Here is a 27,384-nt window from a genome sequence, read left to right on the forward strand (position 1 = left end):
ACCGACGACATGACCTCGATAACTTCATTGAAACTTTGACAGCCTCTAGGGTTGGTTACTGATGTATTGTAGTGACATGGAGATGAATCACTAAATGCAATATGCTGTTGTATCAAATTTAGTGGTCAAATATGTGTAAAGTGCATACAGACGCTCGAGAAAAATCGAGTGAAAATTTGAACATCTAAACTTATACAGTACATCTTGGAAAATCAGTGGAAATATGTACTTGGCACGTCGGATTTTCTTTAGTCGAAGGTGAAGTTCTCAAGACTCACGTGAATACCCCATGTGGGTTGCTTTCCTTCCGTCTCGAGTTATGGAGTCTGAGTATTTTATGGTCCTTAAAAGGGTTTAGTGACCCAGAAAAAAAGGGTTTAGTGACCCAGAAAGAAAAGGGGTGATATGATCATCAATCACAGATGGTGGCACCAATGAGAGATAATTTGGTTGCTCAGTATCAGCGTCTAAACTCATAACATGTGGATTAGTAATATTATGTAACAGTTCGAGGTCGTAGATTTTTCTTTACTAGCTAAGCTAGTAAACAGAAATGGGAGACCGTTTTGAATGGTAAAATAAACGCTAGTGTTGCTAATGTGAAGTTGTTTTCATTTTCTTTGTTTTGGTTAAATTGAAGGGGATCAAATTCTTATTCTATCATAATGTTAACTCACTTTTATCTACACTAATGAGGTGGGGTAGTGGCCTAAGCCTCACAATAGGCTAGCAATATTGTGGTTCAAATTTGTCTTTGGCGAGAATCCAATCTAAGAACTCTCACTTATAAGTGAAGAAGAATACTATTAGAATGTAGTGCTAAGTGGCATTTGATCAGTTTTTCATAATGCAAAAACTATTTTTATTTTCTATTTTATGAAACGATAGTAAATTTACTAAATACGAATCAAAATATTCGAAGTATGATCTTACATTAAATCTAATCCAATGACATTTTAATTGATGCAAATGTTAAAAATAAAATAATTTTGTTTCAAGGAAACGACATGTCTCATTATGACAAGGGAAAAATATTACAATCATATGAAGAATATGATCTCAAGAGGAAAATACTTGCAAGAAGAAAAATCTGAAAATACAAAATAATAAATATAAATGTTGTAAGAACATAAAAACTATTAGTCGTGAGAAAGGAAAACGCCATGCTTCTCTTTGGACACTATAAAGAAAAACATTACGACTCCAAATGATCTCAAAAACACCATTAATATTGAATCCAACAAGTTCAAACAATGAATCTCCAAAACTTAGTTCCTCTGTTTTTTTTATTTTTTGCCGTTTTCCAGAAACCGTTCACAGCGTTTCAGGTGCTTTGCTTCATTTACTTCTTGATCTTCTGTTTGGTTAAGAAGAAAGTTTCCAAATTGTTTTGGGTAATTTTTTTATTTTTTTGGGTGTTTTGTGTGTCGTTGTTTGATCTGGTTTTGTTTTTGACGTGTGTTGGCAAGGGAAGGAGGCTGAATTTACGCGCGTCAGTCATTTGGGAAAGGAAGAAAGGTGGAAAAGCAGAGCTCTTCCATTTGCTTCCACAGATTTCTCAAGCTCTCTCTCAAGCCTGGAACCCTGGCCTCCACAGATTTCTCTCACCTTTTGTTTCAAGTGAATTTCGATCAACGTTGGAGCTTATGCATCCACTTCTTTTCTATTTTTCTTTGCCTTTCGCTTCTCTCTCTCGCTATCTGTCACGACTCTCACCTTCTGTCGTTGTCCAAGCTAGCTTTCTTTCGCTCTCAAACGTCGTCCGTTGTCGCTATCCGACCTCCCCGTCTTCTTGCTGAAAAGCCACCGAAGCAATATAAGCTTCTTCAAATTTTCAGTTTAATTCGAAGACAATGTTACCCTGAAAAGCTAGGGTTTCCTGGTGAGTCTTTTCTCAACAGTATACTTTCTCTCAATCTAATTTTAAGTGATTGAAAATTGGATATGGTAATTCTCTGATTTATTTATTTATTTATTTTTAATATTTTTAGCTGTTAATTGCCTTATACAACTTTTTTGTAGGTTTTTGTTGCTACTTCGAGCCATGAAGCACGCAGTGTGGAGCCATTTGTTGCTACTACGGTGCTTGGAGAAATCATTCTGGAGCAGATTCCTGAGATTAGTGGGTATTTTTCTTAACCCGTCTTTTTGTTTGATGAGTTTTGTGTGTTTATAAAATATGATAGAAGTGGCTGTAAGAATATTGATTTTTTGGGAATTTTTTGTCAATGTCGTTTGAATTAACTGCAGGGAATACTTTGCCATTGGGTTGTATATTTCACCAATGTAAGTTTTAATTTAGGCGAGTTGGTGATGTTGATTTATATCTTGGGTAAATGATTCAGTTTGTTATTTTTGTTGTTTAAATTAGTTCATGTGAATAATGATTTCGGTTCGACATTGAATCATATCTTAGATAAGCAGCAGGTATATATTTGTCAAGAGTACTAATTAATTACATACTGCTGCTCAAAGATTTGTTAAATACATTCAAGCGTTTTTAATTTTTTTGATAATTAAATTACAAATAAGTATTAATGGCCCTCATTTGTTAGCAATCAATCAAGTGAGAGATGAGACGTTTGAATGTTTGATTTTACTTGAATTAGAGTCTCCAACTAGGAGAAAGAGAAGGATCCGAATGGGAGCAAGCCACAAAATGGAACAAACGATCGCATGAGAATTTTATGTTCAGGGGATTTGGGGAGAGGGTGACCAATCATCTGAAAAAAACTCAAGTATATGGTTTTTCCTGTTCGAATTACATGAACATGGCTGTATATTTATTTCTTTTGTATCAATTATTCGGAAGAATGCATTGGATCTGGACATTCTTTGGATTTACAAATGGGTTTTCAGTTCAAATTTTCTTTGTGTTTTTAATTTGCAGCCTCCGATTGTGTATGTGGGTGTTTGGTTTTGATTTTGCTTTTGGGGGCTTTTGTTTGCAGTTTTGGAACCGCTCTCTGCTCAATCCCAATGATAGCACTGGTGAGCTTCCCATTAAAAAAAAAAAATTCTTTTCACCATACAGGATTTATGAAATGCTTAATTTGGGTTTGGGGTTGCTTTTTTCTCATGATAAAAATTGGTGTGTGCCATCCGAAACAGTTATTGGGTATTTTGAGGTTTGTTGTAGTAAAGGGTTTAAGGTTTTTTTGCAATGTGATATCGTGTTTGGGTTTTTGAAAGTTGGCTTATTTTGGAATTAATGATTTTATGCGTCATTAAGTTGGTAAAGGAGGCTTGAAATCAATTTTTTTTTTTTTCACGGTTCAGACTATTGATTAGTTGATAGAGAGAGAGGTTTTCATTGTTTTAGGGAGTTTTTGTTCTTGGTTTTTCTCTATTGTTCTGTATTGGTTTTACATTCTGGATTGATTTAATTAATAGGATTTCTTTTCATTTCAGATTAATTTGGTTCTTACTGGATCAATCAAGGAGGTTAGAAGGGTGTAACCAGTGGTTTTTGAAAAAAGTTGGTTGTTCAATTTTCCAATTTTGTCTTTATGGTTGTTTGAATGGACCTTCGTATAATCTAAATACAGTTGAATTGAATGGCTATTTTTCTACATTGTATTTTCTTTCTTAAATTGATTCATTTTTGTTGATAAAGGTAATTTGGTTTTGTAGGTCAAGGTTTTTCGGCAAGAAAATTAAGCCGGAAATTCAATTGAGCTATGAATGCTTGCACTTATTTAAATTAGTTCATATGAATATTGATTTCACTTCGACATTGAATTATATCTTGGATAAGCAGCAGGTATATATTTGTCAATAGTACTAATTAATAACATACTGCTGCTCATAGATTTGTTAAATTCATTCAAGCGTTTTTAATATTTTTGTTAAATAAATTACAATGGAGTATTAATGGCCTTCATCTGGTACCAATGAATCAAGTGAAAGATGAGTTGTTTGAATGCTTGATTTTACTTGAATCAAAGTCTCCAACTAGTAGAAAGAGAAGGACCGGAATGGGAGCAAGGCACAACATGGAAGAAACGAGCATATGAGAATTTTATGTTCAGGGGATTTGGGGAGAGGGTGATCCATCATTTGAAAAAACTCAGGTATATGGTTGTTCCTCTTTACATGAACATGGCTGTATATTTATTTCTATTGTGTCAATTATTAGAAATAATACACTGGATATGGACATTCTTTTAGACATAATTAACAGGAACATCAAAATGGTTAATTCTACTCTACCCTTAGCTATATTTTTCACCTCACAATGTTCCTTTCCCTTCTCTTGATATGGTAATTTGGAATGGTAGTGCATGATCGTAATAATTATATATTTGATTTATCACGTGGAAATCTGGTAATTATTTGGGCAAACGATCGTGAGGTAAGACTAAAATGAGTTCGGTTTGTGTTCATTCAACATAGAGTTCATGCCATTTAATTTTTCTTTTGCTATTTTCTTAGTTTCTCATCCACTGCATATGAAGTGTTCAAGATGTACCATTTTTCTCTATGTAAGTACTATGCTAACCGTTATACCAATTTTTTTTACTTTCTTTTGTGTCAGTCGATCAGAGTAAATGTTGGGTACATTTGCTTCTGACGAAGAACCTTATGTCAACACTTTGGAAGAGCAGACCACTCCATTTAGGTTGCTTGCAAGGTTTATGCAGCAAAACTTAAGGTGCGTGGTAGTTACTTGCGTGAATGATCGTGAGGTAAGACTCAAATGGGTTCGGTTATGTGTCGATTTAGCACAGAGTTCATGCCATTTAATTGTTCTTTTGCTACTTTCTTAGTTTCTCATCCATTGCATATGGAGTGTTCGAGATGGACCCTCTTCTCTATGCAAGTATTGTATTTCTTTCAATCCAAAATTTCAATAGTCATATAAACTCGCTCATCGTAGCACTTATTTGTCATTCTCATTTCTTGGTTCAAAATACTTTGGAGAAATGTCATCGGTTTCTTCAAACTATATGCCATTAGGTATAAAATTATAGTGATATGAACAACACAAGTTTTTGAAGGATTTTTTTTTTCTCACAAGGATGGAAATCCTTTTATTGTTGGTGTGTAATATGTTGTCAAATATTTGCCAAAGTTACCTATCAGTTTTTGAAGGATTTTGTTCTCACAACGATTTCAAGCTGGCATATTACCGAATAGCATAAGCATTTTCACTATCATTATAATTTTCTGATAGGTAACTAAGTAGAACAATATTTTTGTCATTTTTTGCATGTAAATAGGACAATGTTTATTAAATCTTTTGTATGAAAATACCACTGTCGATCCAAAGCCACAAGAACTACCTAGGTGGAATGTGTCGATCTAATCTTTTTGACAAAACTACCCACTTAACGTTTTCATTGTAAATTGGGTTAACTGCGACAATTCTTTTACGTAAAGTATTGCTTTTTTATTGGTCTTTTATTTAATTCTGTTATGTGTGTGTAATTTTGTGTTTTGTCTTGGTTTTTAACTAATGTGTGATGGTGGATATGCAGGGAAACTTTTGGTGCTCCGTGGACAACTTTTGTCATATTTTATCAATGTAAATGAAACAATATTCTCTGTTTTTTTAGAGTAATGAGTTTTTTCAGTGGTGCTAATTTTTGAATAATTTATGATGCTATTTGTAACATTTAGTCAAAAACCTTCTTTTTTTTTTTTTTTTTTTTTTTTTGATTTTTTGTTTTTTTTGTTTTTAAACTATGATATAGTTTGATTTCAATTCATAATTACTTATTTTGTTAAATTTAAGCTTGAATCCATCTGTAAATCTTTATACTTTATGTCCAAATACATATATAATGTTGTATGTATAGTTGTTATAATGTTGTTAAGCATTTTCAGTGTGTTCTTTTTGTGCATAGAGGGTGAAAAGCGCGCTGTTCACAAAGGCAAAACAGGAGACATCGTCTACTCATATGCGACGAGGAGGTTAGTTTGATTGTGATTGCTTTTCTGATTTGGTTAAATTTGAAGTTAGTTGGCTTGCGTCTAATTTAGTCATTTGCATTGTTTGCATATGTAGTTGTTTTGTAACTTAGTTGATTTGGGTTTGTACAGTTTTTTCCATACTATGCACATGCATATTCATGTTATAGTAAATGTAATGTTCACTGATATTCACCTATTCACCAGATATTTAACTATATTTTTTATCTTGCATTTTTTCCCACATTGAATTGTCAAGCGACAAGTAATATAAACATATGAATTTTGTTTCTTCCTTGTTAATCTACTGATGCTGGGGATAATTTGAGCTTTTACATTCTTTTGAACATTTTTCATATTTGACTTGTAGGATTAGTATCATTGTACACCTTTCCGCAACTGTTTGTTCTATCTCCCTTCCTCTGTGTAATATTAGTCAAATTGAACTACTTTTTTTAACTTCAGATTTTACCTAAGAACTTAGTTAAATGAAAGTTTACTTTGGTTTGATGACATTTAGGTGTTTGGTGTTGAGTCCATGATTATTAGGTCCACAATCATTGGATATATGATCTTTTATATGTTTTACCAAGGATATGTCATAAAATTTTCAATCCCGTAGCAACTCGCAGGTCACGTTTCCTAAAAGATCACTGTTTGTTCTCTAGTGGATTGCCGATTTTTCCCTCGCTTATTTTTCTATTATTTCAACCTTGTCCTTATTGCTTTGCTTTCAAATGAATAACAGTTTCGTGACGCGTGGAAGTTCCGGATACTTCTTTGTTATTTTTCCCTCACCATTTCGTTGCTTCTTCCCCCATTGCATAATTCTTGCTATGCTGCCAATCCATGAACCACAACATGAATCCGACCGCCTATTCTTTCTCCTCCACTTTCACGGTTCGACCCCAACATCTTCGGTAAGCTGTGAAATGTTTTTATGGGTGTGAATTTCTGAATGCATGTCTAAACTTTGATTGGAATTTGGTTGTTTCCTCAATTTCCATCAACCCTTGTCACAACTTCATCTAAAATGTTCTGCATATAAGATCCGTGTTCGTGTAGGTCATTTCAAACGGATTTCAAGCTGAGTTGCAGAGATTTGATTCAAATTTGTGGATTTGGGTAAGAAATTAAGAACCCATAATCTTTTCTTAAGGTTTTAAATGCCACAGGCATTGCAATGATCCATTCAAAATCACAATTTATAAGATTTTATTTTCTGGGATTTGAGTTTTTATCTGCTGATTATTTTTTGTAGAGGTATTAATTTTCCTTCGACTGGAAATTTAAGGGTTTCTTAAGTATACTGTTATCACATTCCATTCTATTTTTCAAATTTTCTAATTTTGGGACTTTGCAGGGAGTGCTAATAAACTGATTTTCTAGTATTTTTTGGTCTTTGCAGGATTTTGGTCTTTGAAATGGGTATGTGGTGTTCTTAACTTCTTACCGTTTCGGTTGTCACATATTCCGTTCTTTGGTTTCTGTTGTATGCCTCTTTGTAAAATAGTTGTAGTTTTTTGAGAAGGTTGGGATCTTAGTTATATTTTCTGTCTAATCTCAATTGAGTTTAAGACTCACAAAACAAAGGAAAACAGATAAGAGAATGATGAAAATTTTGTATCTGAGTCGAGGAATTGGTTGTTGCATTGAATCATCATATTGTACTTCATATTTTGGAAATAGATTTTTAATTTTTGGTTTTTTTTTTTTTTTTTTTTTCCCCTGCTGTTATTAGTATGAATTTTGTGTGTTGGAGCACTGCACTATTGTTTCTTGCTATTTCCATTCTTATTTTTGTGTTATTTGAGGCTAAGCTATACATATTTCTTAATAACACCAACAATTACATTACATAATCTTAATGACTTGCAAAAGTGTATTGCAATTATTCTATGAACTTTAGTATTGTATAATAATTCAATTGGTTGAATGTATTTTTAAACTAATTTTAGTATCAGCTTCTTTTGGATTCTCTGTTTCCCTTTTGGATTGTGAAAGTAAAGATGAGACTGCAACTTAGGTGAATATTGATAATCAATACATTTTCAAAATAGTCTTTTTCAGTTTGTTATAACTTGACATGGAAACGGTATTCATATCTAGATTTTTTACCATAATGTTTAGCATCATAGTTGTGCATCTTTCAGTTGATATCTCTTTTGCTCACCTTTTGCAGAAATATTACCTTAATTACCTTTATGAATCCTACATTTATTTCATGTGCAACGGTTCTAATGGTGAGTTTGGGAAATGTGTTGTCTGAACCCAAAGCTACAGAGTTCAAAGCGAGAAGATTTGAGTAGTTGGAGAAGAGCGTTTCCCCAATGGCACACACTTTCACTAACGAACTACATTATCTTACTAGCTTGGCAATTTGTGCCAAGGTCTTTTTATCAGTATTAGGTTTCTGGTATGTGTGTCAAGCACGCTTATTCGTGTGAAAGTTTTTATGAAATATTATGAATTTCTGGACATGGTATGTTCTTTTGATTTTGGAATCACTGCTTCTGATTAAGCTTTTGTTTGGAGCAGGTTGGAAGGGCTCGAGATGTTGGTGTCAATGGAAATGTGCTTTCCCTAAAGTTTCAGATGCTTTGAAGGTTTTACTCATACTCTCCTACTTTTGATCAACTATTCTGCAGTGTGATTTGATTTTTGGATGGCTTTTCTGCTTTGTTCTTAACTTTATGTTTGCTGTTTGCATTTGATTTGGTTCAATGGAGTTAATATGTAATTATTAGGGTTTTATTGGTAATTTTACTTAATTTGGCAATGATGCAGAGTTTTTTATTGTTTGTTAGTCATGTTGTATTTGGGCCCTTGGGTGAGCTCAGAAACCTGTGTAGATGCATGTAGTTTTCTCTTCAAACATATGAAGATTTGTTAATTTCCTCTTCCACCCTTGGAAAATCAACATGCACAGACATTTATTGGGAACCAGAAGACCACAGGGGCAGCTACCTGCAATTTTGAGTCTCAATCAAAATTACAGACAGATAAATGAAGAAACAAGAGAAATAGAGACAAGGAAGATTGTAATCAACAACTGTGGGGCACAATTGTTCATGATACCTTGAAAAGAATGAAAAACGGAACCCAGAGTGTTTGGATATAAAGAAATTATGAAGTCAGAAAGATGTTAACGCAATGAAAATAATTCCACCGCTTCCATTCTCTAACTCGATGACCATCCTTTTGGAACAATGTTTGATGAGTTTCTTATTTCGAATGTGTTTGCCTTACCGTGGGAAATTGTTGGAGATCCTTTTGTTCTTTCTCTTGCTCACAAGCATATTGATATGTAAATGTATCTAAGAATTTGTGTACTGATAGGATGTATGCATTACACATGTTTTGTTTGCTAGTGTTTTAATGCATTATCAGATAGCATGTTGCATATTCTTTTAATACTTGATTATTGCAAATTTGTGAATCTTGTACCATAGCAAATCTTATGAATTCTCCTTTTCCAGTGTATCCAAGGTTTGGTAGAAGGTGTGCTTCGGTGTATCATTTTGATAGTGTTTGGTGATCTTCAGGTATGAAATCCTAACATGAGTTGGAATGTTAACGTTTTCAATTTAAATTTGTGTACTAAACTGAAGTCATTGTACTACAACAGTGATCAATGTAGAAGAAAAAGGATGGCTTCTTCCAGTGATCAAAATTTATTGTCAAATTGATAATTAGCTTTCAGATATCGATTTGTACAATTCAATCAAACTGTTAGGTAGATTTGAATATAAATCTTGATTTGTTTTGCGTTAATTCTATTCTGATGAATGAATTAATTAGAATAGACAATCTCAATTGCTTTGCTTTTTTAAGAAGTATGATTCATTGATGACATAGATCAATCATTTTAACTTAATGCTGTCTCATTGGGTTGTCAGCTTTTGTATGGATGCAATTAGTATTATAGAAATTCTGTTTTCACTGATGTCTGGAAAGATTTTGCGGAAATTAGGTGTGCTTGAAAATTAGAAGTTTTATTCATCCATGTGTTTTTATTTTTTCCTAGCTATCTATTTGTTGTCTGAGGTTTCAATTACATTCACATGAGAAATTGCAATTCTCATCTAATATGTACAACAGTCCATTATAGTATTATACTCATCATTCTTTAACAAATATTGCAGAACAATACATTTATGTGCAGAGCAGCAGTTGCACGATTTGATTTGAGTAACGGCTGGTGGTACAAGGCATGTCCAATCTGCTTCAAACAACTAAAACCAAAGCCCCAAAGTGACCTGCGGGTTTATCCAACTGATGATGTTCAAAACCCTATTGCCTGGTAATACAAAATTACTCTTGAGTCTATTACTATATAAAGCATAAACTTAATTATTCTTCTTTATAAATAATCACATCAATTTCAACACAGGTTCAAAGTTAGTTTAATTCTTGAAGATGCCAATGACGAAACCAGTGCCATCATTATAGGCAAATCAGTCGAAGAACTATTTGGAATCACATGTGAAGAATTAGTAGTCAACAAAGGTTTCTGTGACCAAAGGGAAATACCACCACAAATGCTCCGAGTAAAAGATGAAATCAAACTTTTCCAACTCAGACTTGGAAAAGTTAAAAATGACACAAGTAGAAGTGACTTGCTCATCAAAACTGTTTTCGAGGATCGAGCACAAATTCATCTTTCAAACAACAACAAGGGTGATGAAGCAATAAGTAACCTTAGGAAGAAACATATGGTTCATGAAATGCTACCGTCCACACCATCACTCTCACTCAAGAAATCTCTACCTTCATCTCCATGTGAGAGCAGTTCAAGTTCAAAGAAACGATAAAGGGAGCCAGTCTGAAAGACTCTCTTCACCTCTACACCAACAAAAAAACCTAAGAGGTTAGTCTTTATAAAAAAATAAATAATTGACATAAACCTTTTTTTCCATTACTAGATGTGCATTGATACTTTAATCTCTCTCCATTTTACATGATCCAAGTGATACCACAAGTGGATACAGTGAAAAGACCTATGCGTTTGAAGAGACCGATGACGAGAATGTAGCAAACCCAGATCAAACTCCCAGTGAATAGAGTATGGATCCCAACACTCATAAATCAATTTTCTTAACAAATTTTTTCCCATCTTGAATGAGTAGTCTCTCTAACACGGAACTATATCCTATAAATATCGCATAATATATATATGGTTGTGATTGGTTTAATTTTACAAAACCAACAGACCAAGTGCATGACTGAGTTGATATAGCCTTATCTGACAACAACAAACATTGATGATAAAGCCTAAACTTGGATTAAGCACGGAATCTTAGTCGACTTTTGGCTTATATCATGTATGTTGAGGAAGTAAAATATATAAATATATTTAGGGTTGCTTATGTAAACAAATAAGTCATTGTTTAAATTTTCAACCAATGTTTGACAAATGATTAAGTGTTTTTGTTTCATTGTATTACTATGCCTTGATAAATAATTGAGAAATGAGAGATTATTTTTTGCTTATGCCTTTTTTAGGTGTGTACTGAATTGGATATCTAATACCAAATGTGAACAAATCTTACTTTTTAATTTTTGTGTGCCTGCAAATCATATGCAATTTAGATTCATTAAATTCTTAAGTGATCGAATTCTATTTTTAATTTTTTTTTTTGTTTTTCAGTTCATCGTTGTCGTACAAGACAAAGGAGATACCATTAACGTAAGGAGTTACACATATAGATGTCTTTAGTGGAACATACCTTACTTTTTGAGCTTTGTACTAACATCCTAAATTTTTGGCATGTAATATATGAAGAACAATCCCTGAGGATGATACGAACATCCTAAATTTTTGGCATGTAATATACGAATGTAAATACAACTCTCTGGCTATGGCGTACTACCATCCCAATTTTTGTCATGTAATACAAGAACGTAAATAGCACTTTCTAACTATGCCATGTCAGCATCCTCAATTTTCTCATGTAATATATTTATATAACCCTACTCTTTGGCACATATTTTCTCATGTATATAAGCCTTACTTTTTACACGTTTAAGACAGTTTTGAAACGTGCGGGCTTTACTGCTTGTATAAACTAAAGCTGACAAGATCAACCAATCTGCTCCACCTCCATAACGTAAAGTTGGCCAGTCTAAGTTAGCACCATCAGCAACTTCACCACTCCTAGACAGAGCGACAACAACCTCGTGCTAACCAGGACGAATCCACCACAGATCTAACAAGGCAATGATGCCTAACCATAATAGATCTAGTCAAGGAAGACATATCCACAATGGAGCCAAGTCAGATGAGATAGATCTAATCGAAACAAACAAACAAACAGACTTTGTCAAGAGACAGGAAAACAAAAATCTGGTACAAGAATGACTAGGATAAATAAACATTTGCATCAAGATTCCATGGAATCCCTCAATAACTTATCTTCCCATGCTCTCTTTAGTTTGTTTCCTTCCACTTGCAGCTAATGTCTAATAAAATTTAAATGTCAAAGAAAAGAGTTTTGGCTTTATTATATATTATAAACATATATGGTTATTCATAGTTTGTCCAAGTTCATATGCTTGTATGGAAGAAGATTTTTTTTTTTTTTTTAAAAAAAAAAAAAAGAAGGAAAGCAACTAAATTTGGATTATAATAAGTAATTCAATTGTTTAGTTTGGAGTTTAGGGTTCCAATCAAATTTGCCAAAATCGATCAAAATTGGATAGAATTGGACTAAAATCGGTCAGTTTGGATGGATTTAAATGGAACTATCACTTAGACCAATAATTTCGGCTTTAGATGGAATCGGACATTTTGGATGAATTTGATTGCTTTTTGAGCAACCCCTAATTTGAGGTACAATTACAACGCAATGACTTCAAGTCTTCAACAGGAAGTTTTGCTTTTCTTTCTTTTGAAACATCGATACGTTTAAAGTAATAAATGAGAGATTTGAATCAAGCCATACAATGACCTGTTATAATAATTTGATGTTATGTTTGCCATGCTCGTTGATGAGCAGATTTTATAGTATATATTTAACCCTATTCTTGGTATATTTTGGTTAATATTTTGAAAGAATTTTGATACTTTGAATTGTATTTCTAATTTAGGACTTTCGACTTCCTCTGGAGGAAAACATAATTAAATGGACGAATTTTGGAGTAATTCTAGTTGGAGGATGTTCGTGAGTCACTTGGCTTGATCGTATCAAAATATCAGAATTTTCTACCAAGCGGTTATTTTCTGGCGATAAAATAAATGAGCAATGCGCAGTGCTGGAATAGTGACGTTTTGGGCTTGAATTGCATTTTTGAAGTCCAAGATGACCTCGGATGGGTTCGTGGCCTTCTGGAGATGTGTTCAAAACGTCCCGATCTTTAAAACAAGCTATTATGGGCTGGATTTGGAGGATTTCTGAGGCTAAAACGTGGCTGGACAGTTCCCTTGCAGTTTTCCTAGTTTAATTAGGATTTTATTTTCTAAGTATTTTATTTTTATTATTTACTTTCCTAGTTGGAATAAGAGACCTATGTTTAGGGTTTGTGGAGGGGGCTCAGCAAGGAGATGGCTTGGCCGTTCTGAAATAGAAAAAAAAAAGGAGACAAAGGAGGATTGCTAGGGTTCGTGGATATTTTCTAATTTAAGGTGTTTTCATTCCTTTGACTCATTTGGAATGATATTTCCTTTGATTTTTATTATGAATATGCGTAACTAATTCATTTGTTAGGGTTAGGCCATGAACTGTAGCATGAATATGTAATTTTATTAATTTGCTTATGAATGGATGCATGTTTGCTTTGAATTATTAATCACCACGATTAAATCTATCTATATATTTTAATGATTGATCACCATTAGGGTATTTAGACAAGTTATTTGATGCAATTTCTGTTGAAACATCACCCTGAAATTGAGGAGGGCTTCTTGTGATTAGTAATTGTAAGTTCACTTAAGGCGAACATCACGCTCTTAAGGGTTGCATGGTTTTTCAAAAGGTTTTCACGAAGTTTAATGAGTCTTGCATGTTTATATTTAATCTGAACATCACAGATGGATTGCATGTTAGATATACGTTTTCGCTTGAACATCACAAGGAAAATATGCATTAGGAAAACCTAACCTTCAAAGCATGGATGTGGAAATTTATAAGTAATTGATAGAATTGCATAGGATTGTAACGGTGACGGCTTAACCCTAGTTTTTCCCTAAATTGTTTTAATTAAAAAACGTTTTTATGTTTGCTACCTTTATTTTCTAACTTCGAGGTTCTCTAATTGTTAATTCAACATTTTCAAACTCAAAAATCTTAAATCTTTGATAAAAATCTGTTTCAATAGTTAATTAAGAGTTGATTTAATTATGAATTAATCAAACAATCTTTGTGGACAACGACCTTGCATGAGCAATTATACTACAATTACCTTGTATTCTTGCAAGTATTTTCAGTGATTTTAACCCTATTTGCTTGTGGTAAAAATCCTATCACTCGTGGTCGCCGAATTTAAATTTCTTACTTACAATTAAATAAAAAGAAAAATCACTACTCCATAATAAAATAGATCAACTATCATGCACACTTAAATTCCTAATGCGTAGTGGATGCATCTAGGTTGGGCAGCCTATATAGCCATCGTTGTTGTTACAAATGGCACCTCCATTTAGATAAGCTAGTGGACACTTGAAAGAATGGAGAGTAGCTAGGGGCGCCTAAATATAAATCAGTGAGGTTTAGATGCCTTAAACCATAATTAGGTCATTGGCTAGGGTGAGTGGGTTTGACTTCAGTGATCAGCTTAGAGTCATAGGGTGGTGAACCTTCTTTCTCTACTTATTAGTTTACTAATCACATATTCTTACTCGCATCATATGTAACACCAACAATATTTACCTAAAACAGAATTAATTCCCAACACGTACGGTTAACATACGAAAACACCAAATTAAGATGCTAAATGGACGGAGAGTTGGTGGAGAAAATAGTTTATCGACACGCTTTTTCTGAACCCACTAAACTAGAAGGAATGTTTGAGAGGTCCCATTTTGCGTACCCTAAAGCCAAAATATATAAGAGATGATGGGTGGGCTTTGTGGGGATTTTCCTTTTGGTTTTATCAATGTTTTTTTTATAGAAAGGCATGCAAGTCATGATGATCTTTCATGGAAGGAGTCTTCTAAAACCGATCAGCGGCCAGGTGTGTGTGTCAACAAATTGATTAGGTTTGCTTTTGGCTAAGGCAGGTAATTATTTTAAAATTGTTAATCTTTGTAGTTTATTGCTTAATAGTTTGGTGGTGTTGTGTGACTTGTGTCTACGAAACCCTAAAGTAAGAACATATATATAATACTGTGTAAAAGAATGTGCATTGGGTTTATCGCCACTATACAAGTGCTCGATCGGTTCTAATACTGTAATAATTGAATTGGATCAAATTAATGAGTTTAATTGTTAATAGAATAATATTGATTTATTATTTGTTTGCTTTAAAGGTAATATTAAAGGTTGGCCTTCATCATTTTAATTTGTTATCTAACGAAATGCTTTCATAGCTGGAAGAATCTCAGTTGTGTTAAAAGATAAGACGTCAACCTTGGCACCTCATACCTACCTTATTCTTGTGTGCATGGAGAAAAATATGTGTGGAGTTGCTCCTGCTCCTCACGAAATAGACCAATCCGTTTAGAACATAGTATGTGTTTAAGAAATATTCTTGATTTTGGACACATTTATGTCCACATTGTTACGTGACAAACAAATTTTTATAAAAAGAGCTCGGTACATAATACTAATCAATTTATTATCACGTGACAAAAATAACCTCAAACAAATTTTTATAGAGTGGTGGAGAATTGAGTAAACTATTCAACATTATCACGTAACAAAAACAACCTCAAGCAAATGTGAAAAGAATTTTTTTTAATTCAATTTAGTCCATAGACAAAAGGGGAAACAAGTGAGCAAACAAGAGATCAACAAGTCTATAAAATCATACAACAAGTGCATCAAATGCATGTGCTCGATTTGATGGAAGAATGCATGAATGCATGTCATGTTTCCAAGAGCCTTACATTCATTTATTCTTCCATCCCCTACTCAGTATCAAGTACTGAATTTACAAAACCCTCTTGTAGAAAGCCAATCCAAAGTAAGAAAAGAGAGGAATATATATATATATATATAATTAGAAACACATTTAATCCTATATGTTAGTTCTGAACAACTTCAAATAAGTAACCCAACTTTTAAATGGCAAATTAAAAAAAAAAAAAAAAAAAAAAAAAAAAAAAGGAGGAAGAAATTAAAAGTGAAAAATACACTTTCTTTCTTTCTTCTTGTCTTTTCCCTCTTCTGATCCTTCACTTGTTTAATCATCACCATGAGCCTCCACCTAATAAACCATTCCAATACCCAGTTGGATTCCCTTGCCCCTTGTTCTGATGATGATCAAGTACTTCATGATGACCTGCAGTGCTTGAAATCTGTTTCAAATGATGATCCCCAAATGGAAACAAGATCCTTCCACCATTAACATTCTCATGATCATCCCCCCCATACCTATTTCCAAGCCCATCAACACAAAAACCAAGGTTTGTTGGTTTGTATTCTTGTAGTGAGAACCCAGCTGATGATGGTGGATAGAGTGTGTTTGAATGATGATCGGGCATATTCTGTGTTGGCATGTATGAATTCACACCTCTAGAAGCAATGCCAGTCCTAAGAAGCTCCATAGCTGAAAGATTGGGAGCTGATGAGGAATTAGTACTATTGTTGTTTTCCATTGTAGTACCATGGTAATGTGCATCTATAGCATTAAAACCTAGGTTAAGATCTTGGCCTTCATGGGTAACCCTAGGGTTTTGGTGAGATGATGAAAAGTGTGAAAGAGTTGTTGGTGGGTTAAGATCAGGAATAGTAATCTTTGACGATACCGATGAGGATGTGGATTTCTTGTTCTTCCTTGAACCTCCTCCAACTGGGACATTTCTGAGAGTTCCACCTTCAGTCCAATACCTTCTGCATGTCTTGCAAAAGTACCTTGGTTGAGTGAGGCTGTAGTTGTTGTAGTAACAAAACTTGGTGTTGGTTGAATTGCACCTTGGACAATTCAATTGCTCTTGAGGTCTTGCCCTTTTCTCCAACACTGACCTTGTGCATCCATTGGATCCCATATCATGATCTTCCATGGGCTTCTCCGGTTCTCCACTTCCCTAATTATAATTAATTCACAACCTCCCAATATTAAGAGAAAGAAATCAAAATTAAGAGCCCTAATTCATTCTAATGAAAAATTAAGCAAAACGATCAATATATCCTACAAATGCACACAGATCTAGAAATCTAAATAAACAGATTAAAGAGATAGATCATCATAATAAGTAGCTACCTATATCAGCTTTTTTAGTACTTGGGGAAGAATCATATTGAAAAAATAAATAAAAATTAAAAACAAAAACTAAAAATAATAGCAACAAGTACTGCCTTTTTAATTCCTTTATCGGTTATCACATGTGAAAGAAAGAAAAAAGTTGAGCTTTCATGTACAAAGAACAAAATAACCTTTTATCTTTGGATAAAAGAAATCCAAGTATCATGAAACTTTCAGTTGCCTTGATGAACATCGTCTCATATATAGCTAGAAGTAAGAAATTATGAATTAAAGTACCCCACACAGTAATTATATATATGTTTCAAACACTTAGGAGCTTGATCTATGTTTGGCCTTGAATCTAACCTAGATTAATAAATTTTGGGCTCATAGAACTAATACATTAAAGAAAGGAAAAAATAATACATGACATGAAAAATTATAAACACACCCACCTGCAGCCATTGAGCAGTATCCATGAATTCAGAAAAGAAAAGGGGAAGAAAGGAAGCTGATGACTTCAGAGAGAGAGAGAAAAGGAGAAAGTGTTCACCTTCTTTGTCTGCAGCTGCTCTTAGTGGAAGAAAGAATGTTTTAGATTGTCTTTTAGATCGTGTGTGCGCTTATTGCTTTATGCATTGGCTTACTTTATGACTCTGACGATGAGGGGAAAAATACAGAAATGTCTTTGTTTTGACTATACCCCCAAAAATGTCACTGCATTAGTGCTGTTTGTGTTATTCTATGTGGGATTTTTGTCTGGTTTTGCTTAGAAAATTCGTTTTTATTCATCTTTTGTGGAATCATGAGTGTACGTAGTGATAGTGGGTTTCTCTTTATTGACCTCATAATGCCAAAGTCTTGATTCTTGCTCTTCATCTCTTTTTTTATGTTTTCAAAGGAACATACATGAACAGAGATTACAGGTTCTTTTGGTTCATCCAAAGTTTTGAATTAAATTGCTTAAAACCTCCCCAGTATGATTAAATATATATGTCAAGATTTTTCTCATAGTCGACTTTGATCCCTATAGAATGTCCCCCGGGAAGAATTACCTACCAAGAACCAGATGCATTCACTAGTAATTTAGATGATTAAGCCGACTCTTCTCAACCTTTTTCCTGTTCAGAAACAGAAAAAGGAACAAATTAACTTCTTCTTTTTTGATAAAGCATCTTTTTTTACGTAAATCTGATGGAGGTTCAGACCAATCAAATATTCTCATTACGTAGACAAAAGTTAATTTATGTATGGGTGATGTTATCTACATACCTATTTTTACCCTTCATATACTTCTTAATTTCCGACCGTTAGGTTAAATGAATTAAAAAAAGATTAATAGACAAAAATTTACAAGGGTGTGTGAATAGCTAATATGAATAGTACTACCCTATGTATAAATTGATCGAATAAAACTAATCATTTAAACCTCTATTAGTTAAGTCGATTTAGTGGTGCTCAAAAACCCTATAGCTGAGCAGTAGAGTGAGATATATGACGAGTGGTGCTCATAAAACCCGCATATTCTCATTCAAAAAAACAATTAGTCATAGTTGAGTAATTAAAGTAAAATAATTATGAACTTCCTTGGCTAAACAGATAATTATCAACTTTGGAGACTAATTAATTAAATGGAAAATGAAAATTTTGAAAGAGTAAAGAGGAAGGAACGAAAGATTAGGAGAGCCGACAATAGGCGACAAAAGGGACAATGAGCGGGACCCAATTAGTGCGCGGTAGAAAAAGAAAATTTGAATACATGATAACAGAGAGTAAGTCTTGGTGTGGGTGTGGGCATTTCTTTTACGTGATGGTGACATGCAGTCTGATATTTGAATTTGTTCGAAACAGCCAACCCCAAAGGACTCAAATTCCCACTGCCTCTTGCTTTTTCAGATTTCAGATTGCCACATATGGGCGCTCTCTTCAGTCTTTTCCTTCCTATTAGGTCCAGTCCAACCCAACCGCAGTTAATATCCCACTGCCTCCTCAACTAGGGTTTATGAACAGAACCACGCATCTAGGGTTTGTATAGTGTGTTTTATACAATATTAACTCTCTTGAAACTAATATTTTGTCCAGGTACTACCTTGATAGTACAAATAATTGGTATGTATTCAAATAGTACACTATTCTTATGTTAGAAGCTGACGTCTAGTGTCACTAACGATAAAAAATAGTCTCTTGTTTCATACGTTACTTTTTAGTTTTTACTTCATAATAGTGTACTGTAAATAATGTTCATTCATACAACAAGATATAATACTTTCTGTCAGACGATGTTCGAATCTAAGATATCATCGGCAATAGCTGATCAATTAACAATTGCTTTCACGGTAGTAATAAGGTTGATATACAGGCCATAAATAAAGTAGTAAGATCGTATGCTCAAATTTTCTTTGTTGATTTCAGCAAAACAATATATATCGAGAATTTAAAATTTTGAGATATATTTGTTTTGTTTGTATCATATATTTCATCATTATCGAGATTATTGAGTACCAGTCAACTTTATACTTTCATGGACCTATTGAAGGATCCGTATTGAGACACCCATGCCGAAGTACAAGAGTTTTTCTCAAACAGGAGGCCAATCATAACGTGACACGTGTCAACATCAAATAAAGCTCCTAAAATCCCTTACTGACTGCGGATGGAAGCATGTGACTCTCCTTAACTATAAAAGGAGACCATTCTCCTACAATTAAACCCTAACGACATTATTCTACTTAATTCATTATTAGAACTTAGTAATGATGATTATGCTTGAACCCTTGTATTATATACGAATGATAACTTCTCTACTTTTGTGGACATAGCCTAACTTAAAGTGAACTACGTACCTCTTATATTTGCTAGACTTGACATTCGTGTCGTGTTTCTCGTGTTCGTGTCGTTTTCGTGTCATACCCGATAGTTAAACGGGTCGTGTCGTGTAATACCCGTTAAAGTAAACAGGTAATATGACCCGACCCGAAATCAACCCGTTAATATTATCAGGTAATATGATCCGACCCGTTACCCGTTAAGAAAAATATATTTTAAATCAATAAAAATGAAAATGAAAAACATACTTTGACCCAAAAAAATGTAAAACATAATACTAAATTAGTATATATATACTAAATTTCAGAGTTGACCCACCCCTTCATGAAAGTTGTAAAACTTTTCATTACGAGTGATTACATTTTTCAGACTTCTACAATAATTATTATTAATTTTGCACTCAAATAAAAAACATTGTTCATGAGATTTGGAGGGTTTTAAAAATCTAAATGACTATGTAACCGTCATCTAAGCATTGAGGTTGCAATTATGAACGTTTATTATGCTTTCACATCTTTTAAACTTATACATTAATGATTATGAATTTTGTTTATTTTGAACTCCCTTAAAAATAATATTCATGAGAGTTTGTATGGTTTTAAAATTCAAGCGTTTGCATATTTTTTTTCATATTTTTCGCACATGTAAAGTAATTATTATAATTTTTTAAATGTGTTTGGTATTTTTAAATTATTTGATATTTTTATTTTTAATGTGTTTTATGATTTTTAATCTCAATCTTTGCCTATAATATACTATAAAAATACATAAATAAATAAAACTTAAATTTTAAAATTTATATAGAATAATAATTGACACACCCCGACCCGGAAAGTCCACTAGGACTTCGAATCGAGCTGTGCTGGCCGACACCTGGAAGGTGACAAAGCCATAGAATGTGATAATGTGTAAAGTGTGAATAAATTTAAACTTAAAAGTGCCTATATACACAACTACGTGGTGAGCGGGTATAGACCCATTTCACATGTGATACAGAACATAAGACAAGTACGGTGAACAAAGATAATAATTATACCATCAATATAAGCCACCAGGATTGGGAGTGCCACATGTTCTCGTCGATACGGAACCATGCTATTAGAACCTGGAGGGGTAAAAATAGAAAGTGTGAGTGGTCAAAACAAAGATTTTCAAAATCATTTCCATTATCAAAGGTGGTAAACCCTCGTCGTAAAACTCAAATAGTTTCCAGCAAATCATACTACGTAGAAGTATGAAATCAAAAGTATACTAACAGTAAACTCAGAAGTATAATACTACTCAGCATCTCATTAGCAATATAAATAATCATGTGCTTAATAAACCATATTAGCACGCAAGTTGGAGTCACCTATAATGACATGTACTACTTATTCATATCTCATCACATATCTCATCAATCATGATTAGCATATAAGTCGGAGTCACCTATTGTGACCTGTACAACTTATCCATCTCTCATCAATCAATGCTAGTCAATAGCTCAATAACATGCCAGCCAATAACTCATCAACATGCTAGCTAATAGCTCAACAACATACTAGCCAATAGCTCAATAACTCATCAATATGCTAGCCAATAGCTCATCAACATGCTAGCCAATAGCTCATCTACCAAATCCTGCACACGAGTCGGAACCACCTAAAGTGGTATGTACGACAGACTGGGTGTAAATAAATACGCTCAAGTGCTACGATCACGTGAAGGCTATGCGAAGTATCACAAGTCACCTACGAGCCGGAACCACCTAATGTGGTTTGTACGACAGGCTGGCATCTACCTTGGATTCAAGGTGAGTGTGTGGTGCGGGAGGTGAACGATCACGTGAAGGCTAGGCCCTGGCCACGGGCGGGAGCACTAACACCGGGGTGCAGGTTTATGAGCTTTAATATATCTCAACACAATCGTACTCACTACCATCAACATCATCAAAGTGTACTTACCTGAATCTCACCTGAGCGTCCGCAGCGTCATTTGGCACTTCAAAACATTCACAATAATTAGGTTCAGGTAATATATATAAGAATATGCCATGATGCAAATCTAAGAATCAGGCATTTCATAGTATTCCCAAAATATATAATACGGCGTAAAAATATACAATTAATAATGCCTACTCCCAAACTATTTACTTTCAGGAATAATTATCTGTGAAAAGCCCGATTAGACACTAGTTTAGTTAACTATCATTACTTACGTTTTGCTTACTTCAATTTTCTTGCTTTATCACTCTTTGTTTTATGACCAACATTTATTCACCAAAACATAAGGTTAAACCTCACATTTTCCACCAATGTCCCTCACAATGCTCAATTCCTCAAGCAAGGCTATTGTCCCAATTATTTAGTCTCATTTATTATATAGCTGAATCTAACGTCTCGTTAGACTGCCTACGTACCCTAAACAGGGATCAAACCATTCTTAGTTCGCACTATGCCTCAAGGGATTCATAATAATTACAAGTGGGTAATATGCATAAATCAACTTAATAACGTTTGTGGAATTATCAATCATATGTATATATATACGATAGAAAGAAAAAGATCCACTCTCCTCAGGTTCGTGCTACGGCTCCCTAGCACGCATATCGAGACATCACGAACCAATGTCGCCTAGAACAATTATCAAATCACGTCTCAAAGTTCTTACCAATAGAATAGATAATTTACATAAAACACATCCCTACGTAATTTACTTCCAAAGTTAAGTGAGTTCGCGCGAGAGCAATCCTAGGATGGATGACCCACTGGGAAGTTCTCGTGTGAGTTCCCAGAAACAAAACCGTGAGGGTGTGGTTGGGGCCCAAAGCGGACAATATCATGCTATGGTGGAGTCGAGCCCGGGATGTGGTGGGGGTCCAGGCTAGGATGTGACATAATTAATAAACAATATACATATTCATTACATTTATTGTATTTTATAGTAAGTTTATTTAGTAGTTTAAAAAAATTAAAATCATAAAAATAACTTTTTTCTTATTGTGTCGAAACAGTTTACCCGCGTGTCACTCTCATGTAAACCTGTTAAGGACCCGTTATTAACGGGTTATTATCGTGTGACCCGATTAGTTATCGTGTTGACCCGAAACCCGTTATTTTCGTGTCGTTTTCGTGTCGTGTTAACGGATTGTGTAAGAAATTATCAGGTCTAATATTTGACTCTATATCTTTGTCTCTTTACATAATACTTACACTTCGTGACTAAAACAATTTTATGAAGACTATATTTTAATACTTTACGTACGTTGTTTCAAAGTCGAATTAGCTTATTTTTGTTGTTCCTCTTTTAAACTTGCATTTCTGAAGTGTAGCAACAATGCGTCAAAGATAATTATTGAATTGGAACCCACTTTCTTTCTTTCGGTTTTTAGAATGAGATGTAATTATGAGCTTGAATAGTGTTATAGCTACTGTATCAAAGTGCATCTCTAACAAACTAGCTAAATGAGCTTGTTTAACTACTTTAACAAAAAATCAAAATGCAGCAAAAACCAACGAACACTAAGTCCAACAGACTAACTACTATAATAGAAATTTCAGCGATGAACAGGGACTAGCTAGATGCAACGAGAACTTAAGTCCGACAGACTAACTACTTTAACGGAGATTTCAGCAATGGACAGGGACTAGCTAGATGTAACGAGAACTTAAGTCCAACAGACTATATACTGGTTTGGTACTGATGTGTTTTTATAAAAAGTGAGTACCAAAAAAAGCTAAATTCAAAAAAATATTTGGTAAACACTTAAAAATAGCTTATTTTCATAATTTTTGGTTAAAAAGAACTAAAAACGTGAAACAACAAAAATAAACATATTCTCACATAATAACAGAAACAGTTTTTTTTCAAAGCACGGTAATACCAAATCAGCCCTAACTACTTTAACAGAAATTTTAGATATGAACAGGGACTAGCTATAGATGTAACGAGGAGAGAGAAAGTAAAGTACCGCTAAACATTAAAAGTTATAAATTCAGTGTTTTCTCTCTCCTTCTGCATGTTTGCTACCGTGGGGTGATTGTAGAAGCGATGACGGGCATGCAGCTACACGGGTCTGGGATGAAATTATGCGAGGATGGGTCTCGAAGCCGGAGTTGGTGAGGAATGGGTTGTCGTCTGTCAAGACCGTATTTGGAACTCATTTGGCGCGGCGCTCTGCCGTCTGTGATGGGGAATCAGGGAGAAAGAGATCGAGAGATTATAAGGAAGAAGGTGAAAAAGGACGAGGCAAGGAAAGGAAAGAGAGAGGGAGAAAGGAAGGGAGAGAAGAACCAGTGGTTCTAGAAATTGGTAGAACCGGTAGTTTTTTTTTTTTTTTTTTTTAATTGGTCAAATTAATAAAATATTAAGGGGTTGAATTTTTAAATAACTGTTGTGACTTATATTTAACTGACAGGGAAAGTGGGCCGTCAGCACAGAAAAAAAATATAAAGAGAGATGTTTGTAGGATTGTGTAGAAGATGTGTTATTCGTGTAGTGCTTTTATTTATAGTAATAAGGGAGGGAAAAAGGAGGGAAGAAATCATTCACCTCCCAAAAATACAAGTCCTAATTGGAAAGTAACAAAGATTTACATAATTATACTTAAATAAAAAGTTTATAACAGTAACAAAATATTATAGTGATTTTTTTAGATACATAAGTTAATTTGGTGCTAAATTAGTTTTAATTACTATTAATTAAAAAAATTCGTAATTGGTACATTTTTTTTATTTTTTATTTATTTTTGTCAAAGTAATTGGTACTTTTGAAGATGCTCTAACATGAACCTAATTTTACGCCTTTTAAAGTTTATCTTTCCTTGTAGAAAATGGGAGGTCACTGATTGATGGGGATCGGATCAATAACATATCCTAATCAATTTCAAAAATCAAAGAAAAAAAGAAGATAATATAAATTACATTTTTTTACATGCGCGGGTTGGGTAATTCTTGTTCAAGGAAAATATAAATTTTAGGAAACCAGTTAAGATTTAGGAAACCAGTTAAGATTTAATATATATATATATATATATATATATATATATATATGTATATCTACAACGTTTTATTAATGGTCAAAACTCACTCGTACTCACCAACTACGATCTAATGTTATTCTTTTAACTTGTAAGTAATAGGTTTTATGTTTGATTATCGTCAAGGGTGAATTTGAACCACATTAGTGATAACTTATTGTGAGGTTAAGTCCACCCTCTTCATTTATTGTAGATAATATCGTTTGTTCAAAAAAAAAAAAAAAAACTCACTCGTATTCACGTGCATAATTGAACTTAGCTCGTACTCACCAACTACGATCTAATGTTATTCTTTTAACTTGTAAGTAATAGGTTTTATGTTTGATTATCGTCAAGGGTGAATTTGAACCACATTAGTGATAACTTATTGTGAGGTTAAGTCCACCATCTTCATTTATTGTAGATAATATCGTTTGTTCAAAAAAAAAAAAAAAAAAAAAAAAAACTCACTCGTATTCACGTGCATAATTGAACTTAGCAGAAGTGAATGTTACAATATAGAGATTTTTAAATGCTCGATGAATGAGACAAATTTGTGTGGGACTTTGCTTGCCACTTGATTTTGCACACTATAATCCAATGAAAACTTGTCACATGGTAAGTCTTAAATATTATCTTTTATCATTCCTTTATATATAAAATTCTCATATTATTGTACTAAAAAAATTTCTTATATTATTTTTTATACTAATTAATATACACCATGAGACTAATTTAATGTTTATTTTTTTCTTCCCCCCCCCTCCCCCTTGTTTTACTTCCCAATTTTCCCTATGGTACGTTTATGTTTTGTAGTAGGAGTCTTCAATTTCTTATCTTTCCCACTTCTGCTATCATGTTAAAGATGGATAATCAAGCTGTCAAGTGCAAATAGATTGCACTTGTGAAAATAAGAGGGTGAACCGTATTTAGGCAATATGTAAAAATAGTTGTACTTCAACCAAATAAAGTGAAGGATAACCAATAGATTGTGAAAAGAGATCAACTCAATAGTATGGAGTAGTCTGCAAGTTTGTATTTAGAGTTTGCTATAGGATGAGCTGCTGGGCAATGAAATTTTGCCCATACGTGTTAGGAGTTTTTTTTTTTTTTTTTCATTTCATGATAGTTGGAGAAGATGACTTAATTGTTTTTGCCCCATATTCTTATGAAAAAAGGAAACAAAGAGGGGGAAGAAGATTGCACACGGCAGAGAAAATTGGAGAAGAAAAATGAAAGAGATGAGAAGAGGAAAAAAAAAAATAAATGAAAAAGAGGAACAGACAAGTTTTGTTAAACATGAAGTCTGTGTTAGAATATACATACATACATACATATATATATATGTTCCTCTTTTTCATTTTTTTTTCTTCTTATACATACCCATTATTCTTATGAAGGAAGGAAGGGCACATAGTGGGGAAGAAGCCGGCAGAGAAAATTTGGGAAGAAAAAGGCCAAGACAGAGGAGAATAGAGGAAAATGAAATCTTAAATTAATCTTATGGTGTATATCAATTAATAGGAAATATAATTACGAGAGTTTTAAATATAAAAGAATAATAAAAGATAATATCTAAGACTTGTCACGTGACGAATTTTGATTAGATTATAGTGTTACTCAGTACAATCTCGTTGCAAGCAAAGCCCCACAAAATTTTTTTTTTCGTGATAAACACAATTCAGTATTTTAAGTATAATAATATAATTGGTTGAAAACTTAAAAAAAAGAATTCAACCAATTATATTACAATACTTGATATACTAGACCATGTTCTTGAAACACACAAAAATTTCTCATTACGATAAATCTTGTAGAAAATGACACAATTATTCTTGCAATCATCCTTTTGTTCTTTTATTTGTTTGGACTCTCTCAACTGCGTAGAGCATTAAAAATATGTGATATTATCGTATGAGTATATTGTCGACCATTGTGAGTCCTTTGATTTTGTAAACTAGAGCTTGTCCAACTGCATATGTGTGTATATATATACTATATATGTTTATGCTAATTGCCTTAATTTTGTCTTTTTTGTTTGTGATGAAGATGGTCCTATAGCTAATTAGATATATATATATATATATGTATGTATGTATGTATATGTATGTATGTATGTAAGTATGTATGTATGTATAGAGGTTGCTTGATGCCATATCTTTTCTATTGACTATCATGCAAAAGAAGAAGAAAGACAAACCATCCTTTCCTTAATAAAAGAAAGGGGGAAAACAATAGAAAATAAGAAATGTGTAGAGTCATTTTTCATGCATGGATAATTTTGAACTACATTCCAAACAGGAGAA

General features: G+C 33.5%; 2 protein-coding genes across 26 annotated transcripts; one reads left to right on the plus strand and one right to left on the minus strand.

The window, feature by feature from the left end:
• The first annotated feature begins 1,138 nt into the window (after positions 1 to 1,138).
• LOC137720632 (uncharacterized) lies at positions 1,139 to 11,838 on the plus strand. Of its 24 annotated transcripts, none has more exons than XM_088696467.1 (19): positions 1,149 to 1,328; positions 1,475 to 1,882; positions 2,023 to 2,126; positions 2,251 to 2,286; positions 2,610 to 2,738; positions 2,952 to 2,991; positions 3,412 to 4,073; positions 4,538 to 4,688; positions 5,481 to 5,527; positions 5,850 to 5,916; positions 6,662 to 6,833; positions 6,979 to 7,038; positions 7,322 to 7,341; positions 8,452 to 8,519; positions 9,393 to 9,458; positions 10,059 to 10,216; positions 10,307 to 10,783; positions 10,884 to 10,978; positions 11,564 to 11,838. In XM_088696467.1, exons 11-17 carry the CDS (start codon positions 6,763 to 6,765, stop codon positions 10,725 to 10,727), a joined length of 864 nt encoding a protein of 287 aa, XP_088552593.1. In that variant the 5' UTR covers positions 1,149 to 1,328; positions 1,475 to 1,882; positions 2,023 to 2,126; positions 2,251 to 2,286; positions 2,610 to 2,738; positions 2,952 to 2,991; positions 3,412 to 4,073; positions 4,538 to 4,688; positions 5,481 to 5,527; positions 5,850 to 5,916; positions 6,662 to 6,762; the 3' UTR covers positions 10,728 to 10,783; positions 10,884 to 10,978; positions 11,564 to 11,838. The 24 variants fall into 24 exon arrangements, with proteins under 24 accessions (XP_088552636.1, XP_088552593.1, XP_088552608.1 ...); XM_088696482.1 differs by having other exon boundaries at positions 4,538 to 4,654; positions 6,963 to 7,038; positions 7,277 to 7,341; XM_088696486.1 differs by having other exon boundaries at positions 4,538 to 4,654; positions 6,963 to 7,038.
• Positions 11,839 to 15,844: 4,006 nt separating this feature from the next.
• Positions 15,845 to 17,943, minus strand: DAG2 (Dof-type zinc finger DNA-binding family protein). Of its 2 annotated transcripts, none has more exons than XM_088696529.1 (2): positions 17,810 to 17,943; positions 15,845 to 17,098 (listed from the first exon to the last, which is right to left on the minus strand). In XM_088696529.1, exon 2 carries the CDS (start codon positions 17,072 to 17,074, stop codon positions 16,262 to 16,264), a length of 813 nt encoding a protein of 270 aa, XP_088552655.1. In that variant the 5' UTR covers positions 17,075 to 17,098; positions 17,810 to 17,943; the 3' UTR covers positions 15,845 to 16,261. The 2 variants fall into 2 exon arrangements, with proteins under 2 accessions (XP_088552655.1, XP_068316654.2); XM_068460553.2 differs by having other exon boundaries at positions 17,712 to 17,929.
• Between the last annotated feature and the right edge of the window lie 9,441 nt (positions 17,944 to 27,384).

The sequence above is a fragment of the Pyrus communis genome, chromosome 1, assembly GCF_041283825.1.
Source record: "Pyrus communis isolate YQ-2024b chromosome 1, ASM4128382v1, whole genome shotgun sequence".
In the NCBI taxonomy this organism is placed as follows: Eukaryota; Viridiplantae; Streptophyta; class Magnoliopsida; order Rosales; family Rosaceae; genus Pyrus; species Pyrus communis.